A 13,208-nucleotide genomic window follows, 5' to 3' on the forward strand; every position below is an offset into this window, starting at 1 on the left:
CTCTTTCTAAGAAATACTGCTTTACTAATACTATAATGGCCCAGAAAATATATATGCATGGAAAAATACAGACATCAACAACTTTGAATCATTAAGTAATTTGGAAGTATCAGGCTCAATATGAAGAAATGATAAGAATACCACAATGACTTTCAGTTAAATTTGTGTGCATTGTAGTGATATTAAAAAGTTTTATTTCTAGCCTGGCCAGTGTGGCTCAGTTGGTTGAGCATCATCCTATGCACCAAGAGATCACTGTTCGATTCCAGGTCAGGGCACATGCCTGTATTGCTGGCTCAATTCCCAGTAGGGGGCATGCAGGAGGCCAATCTATGTTTCTCTCTCATTGATGTTTCTCTCTCTCTTCCCCTCCCTTCCTCTCTCTCTAAAATCAATAAAAACATATTTAAAAAACCACAAATTATATTTTTAAAAGTTTTATTTCTAAATTAGCCTAAATGAGCTCTTTAAATATGAGCAAAAATTTAAAATATAAATAAGAAAGCATAGTGATAGTTTAATTGGCAGTATTTTTTCTTAATTTATTTTCTAAAATAGTGATGTACCACACAATCAATGGTACCTTAAAGTCAATAAAATATGGTCAATACTTCAGAGACAATAAAAATGAGAAAGCAGTTCCAGCTCTCAAGATATTCATAATCCAGGAATAACAAGCACATAAAGAATAATAGAAGTAAAGAAAATATTTAGTAATTGTCCCTAAAAGAGGTACAAACAAAAATATTTGGGCATTAAAAGGGGAAAGAGACCACATTAGGAAAGGCTCCATGAAGGAAGCAGCATTTGAGAAAGGCCTCAAAGAGCTGGTAGGATTCCACCTGGCAGAGATGGAATGGAGTAGGAAGGGTAAAGAGAGTGCACAAAAAATCAGATCACAGAAACGGGCATTTCTGGGAAATGGTGAATAGCGTATTTGGACTAGAGTTTTTTAACCTCTTTGCCTTTATAGACTTAAGAATTTGATGAAAGGTATAAACTCTATTCCTAGAAACAAAAGCTCAAATTCATAATAAAAAGCTTTGCATACTATTTCTGGGGATTTCCCATTTCCAGGTAGCATAGGAGAGGAAAGAGGGAAACGCCACCTTGCTAGACACCCCATAAGAAGCTAGTGCAGGTGACCGAGGCTGCAGAAGTCCCTTTTCTGGATGAGAGATTTATTTTTGACTGCACTTGGGAAGACTAAGAGAAATAAAATCAAGAGCCAGGGGTGCTCATCCAGTCCACTCATCCAGAGATTAAAAGAACTGTGATACCCTTGGGAATCACTTCTAGCTGACTAGATGATATGGGCTTCCAATTGATGAGATGGTGGCTAGATAATGTACTTGGGAAATGAAATATATGGCTAAAAAGTATGCTGGGCCTTTCTAGGGAAGAGCTTGACATCCCCTAACCACTGGATTTTATACTTAATTCAGGATTTAAGGGGGACATGATGCAGATTTCTGAGAACGAATGTTCAGAGCTGTGGTTTAGGACGAGTAATCTTCAGAATTATAGGTGTGTAAGAGGCTGGAGGAGACCTGTTAGTTTACTGCATGCAGTTGGCTGTTATATTCTTCAAATACATTTTATTTAATTTCCTCTTCTGTCCTGGCCACCCACTACTTGGCAGAGAGCCAGGCCTTTAGTAAGCATTTGGTAGTGCTCACTGAATTGAAAGGCATAAATTCCCTTTGAAGATCCCCTTGTAATGTTTCTGTTTCTCACCAGGTGGCACCATTACAACATTATTTACAGAGCAGGCTTCCTTCTGGCACAGCACTTCCAAGCAGAAAGGCTGTTTCTCTGAGGGAATTTACCTCTGGAAACATTCTGGAAGGGAGGGTGGGGGTGGGGGTGGGGGGCTTGGGAAGGGAGGGGGATGGTAGCTGGGATAAAAGAGCCAAGAATACTCCTTTTGTCCTGTTATTATTTCTCATTGTAACAGAGTATCTTGGCTGAATGTCTATTCCTAGGCATGTAGGTCAGGAAATATGATTAGGAAAACCTGCCTTTTAAAAGATGCAATCAGTTTTCTGTCTTGCAAAAAATATAGACTTAAATATATTTAGGAAACAAATGTTCCTTATTTCTGGGACAACTTCTGGGTAAGCCATTTCATTATATATAGGGTGTCCCCAAAAATGTATACACACACTTGGAATAATTATAAAGGCAGTGTTTATTAAAATACGTTTCATTTTCAAAATTGAGCTATCAGCTGTTAAAGTGTGTATACATTTTTTTGGGACATCCTGAATATCAAGCAGAGACCATACTCTGTGGTGATACTGAGGCCACACCTAAAACTGCAGATTTATGTAGGAGGCCAGCTTGCAAGTCTTTGAGAAATAACTATTTTTCTAGAACAGATTTTAGTTGTACCAGGCTAAAATTGTAGTGTATTTCTACAGAGTTGTATGTTTTTGCATTTTGAGATTAAGAGCCAACCCTGAGAGATTTCCCTTAGACCATTGAGAGGTAGGAGTGCCAGAAACTGAAAGAACTCTAATGAATCACACTCAGTGTTGCACTGGGCCCAGACATGACTTCTATAAGTTAGCAGTGCTCTGGCAGAGTGCAAGTATTAGAAGATCCTAATGGGTGTGAATATAATTTTAATTTGTTGAGTAGGCTGTGAGTAATCAGATTCATGAGAAGATTTCAATTCTGTGGAAATACTCTGGAGGCCCCAGGTGGCAAGGGTGTATTGCCAATTCAGTACAGTACCAGTTCAGGCAGAATTATTTCTTCTTTGGTAGTTTTTAAGTTAAAATGTCTCATTACCCTTTAGCCCAGTGATTTTTACTTTTTAAACTTAATTCTGATTCTTACTTTTTAAACTTAATTCTTACCTTTAATTAAGTTTAATAGATCTTCTCTCTAGAGAATGTACATACATGATTTTTGCATTCAATTTCAGGGGCCATGACCCCCTGAAGTTCAAGAGAGACCTCGTCCATGAGTCCCAGGTTAGGAATCTCACCTGAAACTTAATTGGAACATTCCAATGGAGAAATATAAGAGGGGAGTGGGGAATAGGGGAAGGAGGAAGTGCAAGACCAACCTGTGCTGGATCCCTGTGAGATGCTGGTGCAGGTGATGGGAGAAAGCTGAAGAATTGCTCTTTCTGAGGAGATTTTTATCTATCTGGACTTGGAAGGAATAGATGGAGAACTTCTAGGAAGCTCTGGGCTAAGGGACTGATGACCCATTTATGACAGTGGGCATAGGAAGGGGAACCAAAATGGAGTCAGGGGTTAAAGGGCTCAACTGGAACTTTCTACAGAGATTGATTCTATGCTGCCTTGGTATTCTTGTCAGACTCTGAAGAATCTAACCTACAGGGAACAGAAAAGAGGCACAAGAATGGAGCTGTGTCGGGCAGTATCTGGGAGCACCAGCATCTTCTTCTCAGGGAGCAGGTCTAAAAGGCCATCTTCTCAGTGTCATTACTGTATTATCAGCCACTGTAGTCTGAGAAGGGTCACTAACCAAAACATGAACTGCAATGTCTTGTTCCAATTGAGAAGATAAAATGTGACTAAAACTAACGCTATTTCCTTTTCAGGACTCTTAGACTCTTGATTGGAGGATAAGGGAGCTCCTTCTCTGAAGATCCAAATAATAGAGCAATTAGCAGCATGGTTCCAATTTAGGGTTCTTTAAGTCAGGAGACCTGGTTTTAAGTCCTGGTTTTGCCAAGTGCTAGCTGTGTGACCTTGAGCAAGTTTTGGAGTCTGCTTCTGAAAGTGTTAAGTGAAAATAATAACAGTGCCCACTTCATATGGTGGTTGGCAGATAAAATTGGTTGGTGTTTGGCACACAGTAGGCACTCAATAAGTGATAGCTGTCATTGTTATTGGTGCTAAATACTGGAATGATAATAGGAAGCTATCTCCCAGCCTCTTCCCAGAGACACTTCCCCCCTAATATACTTTAGCTGCCCTCTTTAAGGGCTCCAGCCCACATTCCCCAAACACTGCACAACTCAGGGCTTCCTCTGGTCATCCTATGTGTGTAGGGCTGGCCCTGAAGACCTTTTCCTGTGACATTTATGATGAAAAGGTCCATGTCAGCTTGGGAATCTTACCATCCCTCCTTTACTTGACTACCCTGAAGGATAAGAGTTCTTTAGGTAAGGAAAGATTATATAGACAGAGAGCTTCTAGAACCTTCCCTAGGGAGTTTTGTTTTCTCAGAGGAGTCAGTCATCACCACCACCCTACCTCACCTCATTCCAAGAGAACTACATATAAGAAAACTAACATTTGCACAAGACTTCCCAGGGGCCTTAGACATTCTTCTCCCCAAAAACCTTTCGTCCCCATTTTACACATGCAGAAACTAAGTCACAAGCAATCATTCAGTGCTGGAGCGGAAATTAAGCCCAGATCTGTGACTCCAGTGCTCTTTCCACCTCTCCACAGCAACCAGCAGCAAGAACACAAACACACACACACACACACACACACACACACACACACACACACACACACACGGCCCCAGCTTATTCTTCCAAATTTTGTTTGGGATGGCCTTGGGAAATCTCCAGTGCCCAAGGGAGTTGACTGGCGCTGACGTCAGGCTGAGCTCCCTGGGGTAAGTAAGGCATTCTCCACTAGAGGCCTGAGGCAGTTGTTGCAGTTTCTTTTGTGATATGTCACTCTGCTCACAGAGATCCCCAGCAATCCCTCCCAAACAATACCCCCTCCAACCCTCCCATGAAACAGGTGTCCTGCCATCCCAGGACTCAGGCACTTCACAAAAAAGAAGTCTTTTGCACATCTGGAGTTCTGGCTACTAAAAACCCTTGTTGGTTTGGGTGTCTCATCACGTACCCTATCATTTCCCAATCCAGCTGGAGGTCAAGATCCAGGATGGAAGGGGAAGCAGGTGGAGTGGGCAATGCCTGTCCTGACAAGGGCAGGTATGGTCAACTCCTTGGAACTGGAAGCAAGGAGAGAGGAGGGAAGGCATGATCCCTGCCGTTCCCACTAAGCCCAACCCTGACATCCCCCTAGTACCAGTCAGCAAGGAGGGGAGATGACGCCTCTTTATTAAGGTTAACACCAAGAAAAGCATTGAAAAGGAATACATAGAGGAGGAGGAAGGGCACACAAAGTCACCACTTGAGGAGATGGGAGGAGGCACATCAGTTAAGAACCTCAGGACAGCCACATGCTCCATGCCCTGGTTGTGGGGGAAAGAGGGAAGGAGAGGGGAAAGCGCCATGATAGCCTGGGGCTCACAGAAGGGTCTGAAGCCCCCTGAACCTAACACCAGAGCCACAAGCCCTGCCCCTCAGGGCTCACATACTACTACACAGTGGACACACATATCACACACAAGACATTATGGAGGCAAGACCGAGAGGCAGCGGGCAAGGACATATTGACAGGAAAAGGAACTGAAGTTAAGCGGGTGTAGCCAGGAGAGAGACAGGTTTTGGTTGTGGCCCCCAAGAGTCCCTCAAATGTCCCCTAAATCTGGGCTGTTGCTGAGCACCCCCAAGTCTCTGCCTGTGAACTGGCTCTTTGTTCTCTAAGTCCCAGTGAGTGGAAAAAGCAATTCCAGATGTAGTCAGCGACAAAGCAGGATCCGCTCTGCATGCAAAATCCTAGAGGTTGAGCTATTTTGTCTTCATGCACATTCAGAGCCAGCTCCTCCCAGCCCAGGGGCCCTGGGAACCCCATTCTCCTAGATTCCTGGGGCTGCAGTTCCCTCCTCAAGCTTCCTTTACCAATCAGCAGCCGCAAAGATCTGTGAGGGGAGAGGCTTCTGCAGAGCGCTGAATATCTTGGATTTCAGCAGAAGGGGAAATTTTCTGTTGCCAGAACAGAATACCCCAATTCCTTAATTTCTAGGTAAATCATGAGAGACTATTTGCCATAGTCCTAGATAAGTCCTTTTTCAGAATAGAAAAAGCAGATTTTTATTTACACAATTCAGGGGTTCTCCCGTTGTCTGGGGTGGGGGCGGGAGGAGAGGGTAGGGGATGGATGGGAGTCCAGAGATGGGCGCTTCCTCTCCCAGAACCTCACCTTTCTGCAGTTTGCTACGTCTCTCGCTTGATTAGGCAGAAAGAATTCTTGATGCTCCCAAAGTCCTTCACCCTATAAATCCTTCCTCAAGGAGTCTCTCTCTGCCTGAACCACAAGGGCAGCGGTCGGAGTGAAGCTGCTGCACCGCTTGTTCAGTCCACTCGCGTCATGCACTCGGAAACCCAAAGCCAGCTCGGGAAAGTAGTGGCCCTCGGAGTCCCCTCACAGGGAGGCCTCGCCCTCCAGCTGCAGCAGGGTAATGTCGGGAAGATCGAGGGACTCCACAAGTGGCCCGTCCCCCCCAAGGAGACCGGCACAGGGGCTCTCGGCGCGCTCACAGGGACTAGGGGGTGTGGAGGAGCGGGGCATTTCCTTCTCTTCGTCGTCGTCCTCCTCGTCCTCAGGATCTCGACCCAGCAAACCGCTGTCCTCGATCCCAGGCGAAGGGGTCTCGGGCTCTTGGGGGGCTCCCGGGAAGCTCCCCTTGCCTCCGACCAGGCCGCCCTGGCGGGGCGCAGTGGTCATAATCTGGCACATGGAGACAATGGCCCGCTGGTTGGCACACACGTCGTCTGAGAGCACCTGGATGTGCGAGGCCTGCTCGTCCAGGGCCCCCCGCATGGCCCGCACGTCCTCAAACAGGGCCTGCAGCTGGGCCTTCAGGTGCTCCATTAGTTCCTTCATGCCGCCGTTGTACTCCCCGGAGATCACGTCCCCCACGGCCGGCACGGTGGACACCTCCAGAGGTGCCGGCATGTCGCCGCCGTCCTTGGTCATGATCTCCAGCAGACCGTCCTCCATTGAACGGCAGAGGCGGGTGGTGGCAGCTCTGGGTCCGGTGCAGCCCGGCCTCCGGAATGGGGGCGGGGGAGGGGAGAGGTCCCCGGAGGGACAGGGAGGAGCCGAGGAAGGGGAGGCTTCTGAGAGGGGCGGGAGCCGACGTGAGGAGGTGAGCCCCGGCGGAGGGCGCGGCAGGATCCGGGAGGCCCGGAAGAGCCTGCGGGTCGAGGACCCCACGAGAGGCCGGAGGCCGGCGTCCGTCCGGCTCGCCCCGGGGCGAAAGCGCCCTGCCTCGCCTCGCCTCCTGACCTGCGCCCGTGTCAGCGCCGCCCTCTCGGCGCCACGAGCAGCAAGTGCTCCCCGATTCCCTGGGTCACAGAAGCGTTTGCGGAGGGGCCCGGGTCGAGGCCGAGGCCAGCTGCGGGTCGGGCTCGGGACTCCCCTCGGCTATTAAGGGGCAGCGCCCGCGAGTGTGGTAGGAGCTCCAGGGGCGGGTCTCCCAGCCGCGCCGCCGATGCTCCCCTGTTTCCAAGGCGACGCGGGCACGTAAATGACGTGTGTCTCCATGGCAAGCAGGAAGTGAGAAGAAACGGGAGAAAGGCTGGAAGCTGCAGTGGGGCTCCGGAGTCTGAGCTGGGGGCGGGGCGGGAGAGCCGGGGACGCTGCAGTGGCCTCAGCTGAGGCTGGGAAGAGCGGGTGGCTGCAACATTTATTGGGAAAGCTTGAGAGCAGTTTGCTGCATAAACCCCAGGTCCTGGAGAGGTCGTCCCTCCCCCAGTCCGGGTGCTAGACACTGAGCGCAGCTGCCGTGGTGGGGTTGTAACCCTCCCGCAGTCCTTTCTCCGAGGATGGCGCTGGAGCGGAGCCTTGCTTCTCTGTCCTGCAGCCGCCGGCAGGAAGCAGAGAGGGTAGGGACGGCGACGCCGGTAATCCCAGGCTCGAGCTGGAGCGCGGCGGCGCCCGGAGCCGGCCCCGCGGGTCCCGGAGGTGCAGAAGCGGGGAGGGCGCCCCGGAGGTTTCCGCCTCTCGGGTTTCTGCAGTAAATCAGCCCTCTCGCTGTAGATAACACAGAAACACAGAGAGGACGGGATTCCCTCCCATACGAGACCCAAACACTCCTACCCAGGGTACTGGGAATTTTTCCAGGGTGGTGAGACAAAGTACTTAAGTTTTGAGAATGAAAGCTCCATAAGGGCAGATAATTTTGTCTCTTCGCGCCCCCTGTCACCTTCACGGAATCCCCAGCACCTAAAATAGTGCCTGACACGTAGTAAGTAAATGCTCAGCACATGTGTTGAATTAATAAAAACTATCTTCCTTTCCCTCATCCATAATCTTCCAACACGCACATAGTGGATTTAGGAGACCTGAATTCAATTTTGTTTCTACCACCTAATTCAGAGACCTTGAATAAACCATTTTCTTGGTTTGTTAGAGGACTGGACTGGATAATTTACAATATTATTTCTAACTGAATAACTCTGCATCAGCTAACAAGCGAAAGGGATAAATGCTGAGTGTGTGGAAGGGGCGGGCGGGGGAGGGTGGGGGGAGGCTGTGTGTGAAGATCATTCCCCCTGGGCAGACCCGGTGCCCAGGAAAAGACATGCACTGAGAGTCTCAACCTTTGTGACAACTCCTTTTCCTATTGAGGGGTGGAGTGGGAGGGGAGAAGGGGGAAGAAAATCTGAATTTAACATATTTACAGATGACTTTAGATTGAAAAGCAAACAGCACCTGGGCAGCAGCATACTTACTAATAATGACCTTAGTAAATTGGAGAAGCCAAGTGATCAGAAACCAAAAATCAGAAGTTCACAAGAAGAAATAAATCCAGGGAGGAGAAACAAGATGGGGAAGAGCTAGGTATGGGTGAGTGTTTCGTATACTAGCGGTTCAAGGATAGCAAATGTGTTACCTTGGGTTTCCCTGGTTGTGTACTCTAGTGATGAAGAGCAGGCTGGCCCAGAGGAACTTACGTGGCTCTAAAGAGCTGTTTGGCTTAGGCCTGTCTTGCTGCTATTAAAATAGAAATAAGTGGGGAAATATCCTAAATAGCAGAATGTTTCATCTAAGGCATTGCTGATATAATAAAGTATTATACAACTATTAGAAATTTTATTTCCCTAAACAAATATATGAACAAATTAAAACCCCTATAATATTGTATTTTCTAAAACAAATGATCCAATCCTATTTGCGTGCTCATTTCTACTTCCTTCCTTCCACAGACTTGTGGCACTCTTATCTTGGTTATCACTCCTACCTCCTCCATATGCCCCACAGGTTATTCCTAAAGCTCAGCAGACAAAAATGCTTTTCCTTGGTTTCCCTAAGCAAGCCACTGTGGCCCAGTATTTACCAAAAGACTTGACCAAAAAACTATACGAAAACTAGAAACAAAGTTACACACACACACACACACACACACACACACACACACACACACGGGCACACAGAGCCAACTGCCTGAGCTTACACAGCATAAGTTTCTGATCATATTTATAGCAAACACATTCTCAGGGCTTACAGGTTCAACACTGCTCTTCATTCTTACCCAGAGAGCTCTGCTATAAGCAGAAAAGACTGGCATGGCCTGCAGGTCATTTACCTGCGTCTGTTACTTCACATCTCTTGACAAGCTCTGGACATAGATGATTTCATCTTGCCAGCTCCCTTACTCATCAGGCGAGTCCCTGCCTTCTATCCACTAGGACCCTGTCACCAATACAGGGCCTCCCATCTTGGCCTTAACCTTACATTAAGCATACCACCCACACAGTAGGAGCTGGATTGTGCCATCATACAAGGCCCTTGCCACTATTGTTGAGGATCCTGTGTATGTCCAGGCTTTCAGCATGAGATTACACCATGCTGCCCAGAGGTGCTAGCATGAAGCCCACTGAGGGCATAAGGGTTGTGAGCCTAAAGGGAGGGGAAATTACTGGAAAAGCACGAAAGAACATGGGGAACAGGTGCAGAGATCGAGGGGTGTGGCCGATCCAGTCAAGCTCCAGGTCAGACGTTTGAGAGCCGAGGGTAGGTGGGAACTGGGGGAGTGGACTAGTAGCAGGACTTGAAAATATGAGGAGACAATTGGTGCATCAGACCCACAACCATATTATTTTAGGAATTCTGGGTGAAAGTGAGACACGGAGAAGAGGAGAAAGGTCTAGTCTCAGAAAAATAAGGGGGACAGATGTAGAGAGTGAAGCAGAACCTCATTAAGGTTGCTGGGTTACAGGGCTGGACCCTCTGGACACCAGTGCCCTAGGGTTGGTTGAATGGGTCCACTCCCAAGCAAAAGGGGGCTGGATGGGTATTCTGGTCATGTCACTAGAGTATTTGCACATATGAAAGAACAATTAAAAGTAATAAACAGCAAAGCAAAGCTGTTTAGGAAGAAAAAAACAACCCCTACACACTCCTCTTCTGCTTTCTGCCTTTTTTTTTCTGTCCTCTGGGAATCACCTAGCTGTTCTATTTCTTTATTCCAGTCTCACAGTCCAAGGGGGAAAAGAAACTCCATGCTGTATAGACATAGGTCTCCATCAGGTACACCTAGTTCCAAACATCACATTCTCACTAAAATTAAGATCCTCAGTGGTCTGTACCTTTTTCCTCTACTTGGTGTCTGCTTTACCTCAAGTCTCTATTTTATATAGTTTGTGCACTTTTTGCACTATAAATCCAACAATCATGATGACAATGCTGGCTTGACTCATTTAGATATAGAAAGCTGCCTCTTAGATCTACAATCCCAGACAGTACTCCCCCAATTCAACTTTTATGAAGCTGAGTTGCCTTGAGGCCCATCTCAGCATAATAGCACATTTAAAAGAAACACAACCAATAGTCAAAAAGAATTAAAAAGCAATTTAGATTTTTATTATAGTCTCTGGGAAAATTCTACGGGGGTTTACATTCTTAGCATAGAGGAAAACGTCTTAAACTTCTCTCCTCTATTCATCTCACACATTACAGCAGCAGTCTGCCATTCTCTCTCCTTTCTCCTCAAACACCACCAAGCTTTCTCTCAAGCCTGGCCCTTGTTTTTCACTCCCCTACCCTTCGCTTCTTGGATGTATTCTTTTTCTCTTCTGCAGAGAGAAACTCCTTATCCTTGTTTCGGCTCCCTTGATTCTGTCAGGAGCCCCTGCTGTCAATGACGGGGCGGGGGGGGGGCCCTTCCTAGAGAGTAAGAAATACTGAGAGGCTAAGAATACTCATTGTTGCGGGGTTTGTCTGTCACATATTAGACTAAGTTTTCTCAGTATGAGAGGGTGGTTTGCCTCTCATGGAGGTTTGCCAACTTCTTTGCTCATCTCCTTCACGCTTATAAAGAGACATGGGCATGGTCATTTGCAAGGACCGTGAACCCTTATGAGCCTCTGATTGGAGAAGGATTCCAACTGTCCACACTCTTGAGAGACTTTAGTGTCGCACAGACTTGGCCAGGAGTTGAGCCACACACACACCCCTCACTTAAGGCCTGAACTAGTCTTCCAGTTGCTTGTTCTGTGCCCTCAAACTACTTTTAGGAGTCCTACAGGACACTCCCCACCCTCATTTCTTTCTCTTCCATATTAACTTTACGCAGAACAAGAATTCTAGGGAACCGTCCAACCTGTCATGCAGTCTTATTTTCCACTGAAAATAACCTATCATTCCAATTTGCCTGGTTTGCTGGTGTTCACCCTGTCTCTCCTGAATGCATCACCCACTGCAACAGCGACTCTTGTGTCAACGCTTGCAGGAGGTTTTTTCCCTTTCAGTGCATGTTCAGTCATTTATCCTGTGCTACTCTGACTAGTTTCAGTCTAAGTGCTTTTGGGCAGTTGGCCACATACATAGGCATTCAGAGCCCTGGTGCACACTCCATCCGCTTCATATGTTTTCTGTCCCCAGAAAGTTGCCAGAATCCTCATCAGTCATTAATAATGCTACAGCATCTGAGAACTCATAATTTCTGGTACCACGGGGACAATTTTGCTTGACAAATTGCCTCTCCCAGAATATAAGTTCAATTTAGAGAAAATCATGTCCAAGTATCTGGGCAGGATATGGGCTGTGGTATGTCTGCCACAGACTTCCCTTCCATTTAAAAGAATTTTTTAGATATTTAGTGTTCTTCAATACTGACTTTATGCTAACTTCCAGGCCACTTCTCACCTGTCATATCTTGAAGTCTGTGGTATTTTACTGTATAAATTCATACAAAATTTTGTAGGTCTCACTCTTACTAACACATCTACTTATGTTCTCTCCATGCCTCTCAGAGGCCCTAAAAATACCATCAAAAGTGGTTTCTACCACTTCCCATTTGCTTTGAGGTGCTGTCCCAAGGCCAGCAAGGCACTGTCAGCTGCAGCTGAGCAGCCATCATGAGGGTGCACTGTAGTTTTATTGCACACACACTAACAGGGACTACACTAGTATTCATGATGGTATCATGGACAGTCTCCTAGATGGAATCCACATCTTCAAAGTACTGCAAATGTAGTGAGGACAGGGGCCCTTTCCTCAACTTTTTTACCCAGACTCTGAAGCCCATGTTCTAAGAAGTCTTGCATGAAAATAGCTCCGTTTCCTGTGGTCAAGCACTTGTTCACAGTTTATAGGCACAATGCCTGCTTTGTTTCTTGTCTTTCACTTTCCTTCCCAAAGGCACAAGGATCCCTTGCACTCCAGAATTCTCTAGTCCCTTTGCTTTTTTCTTTTCCACAGCAGTTATCAATATGTTATACTATCTTTTTATTTTTTTGTTTATTGTTTTTTACCTCCAACTAGGGTATGAGATCCATTGGAGCAGGGTTTTGGTTTTGTTCACTGCCGTACCTCCAGCACCTAGAATAGTGCCAGGCACAATGGCTCAATAAATATTTGTTGAATGAACGAATGAATGAAGCCTGAGTGCGTACCTTGAGAAACATCTTCCATATGGGATATATAGTCTGCAGAGCTCCAACTCTGCCTCATCTTAGCAGTTTAACTTCTTTAATTTCAACCGTCTACTTTGGTGATCTATGACTTATATTCACACAGTTAAATGGCACCTTTGGTGGCTTTTTTTCAACAAAGGAATACTGACTATAAGACACATGTAAGTCTCCATCTCTTGCAAAATAGAAAGTAAAAACTCAAGGTCAGAGGACTGCGTGGTCTCCCTTACATTCAATGGATTCCCATCCTGTATGTCAAGGAGAAGAACTCCTGATTTATACTCTTAGTCTACTAGAGACAGGCTAAAAAAATACCCTGCTACTGGTTATAAGATTGGTAGCTAACTGAAAAGGGATATTATATATAGAAAGGTTACTGTGCTTCATAGATAGTGTTTCTCTTCCCTTTGAGTTCCTGAACTGGTAGACTAGT

The 13,208-nt window shown here is 46.4% G+C and overlaps 1 protein-coding gene across 1 annotated transcript; it reads right to left on the reverse strand.

Moving 5' to 3' along the window:
• Positions 1–5,047: 5,047 nt before the first annotated feature.
• On the reverse strand, positions 5,048–7,704 carry CCDC184 (coiled-coil domain containing 184). Its single transcript, XM_081129887.1, has one exon. It carries the CDS (start codon positions 6,852–6,854, stop codon positions 6,276–6,278), a length of 579 nt encoding a protein of 192 aa, XP_080986013.1. The 5' UTR covers positions 6,855–7,704; the 3' UTR covers positions 5,048–6,275.
• Between the last annotated feature and the right edge of the window lie 5,504 nt (positions 7,705–13,208).

Source organism: Miniopterus schreibersii (genome assembly GCF_964146895.1).
Source record: "Miniopterus schreibersii genome assembly, chromosome: 2".
Lineage (NCBI taxonomy): Eukaryota > Metazoa > Chordata > Mammalia > Chiroptera > Miniopteridae > Miniopterus > Miniopterus schreibersii.

What these genes read in the sequence shown, in the direction of transcription:
- CCDC184 (XM_081129887.1), bottom strand. Translation starts at nt 6,854, where the DNA reads ATGGAGGACGGTCTGCTGGAGATCATGACCAAGGACGGCGGCGACATG.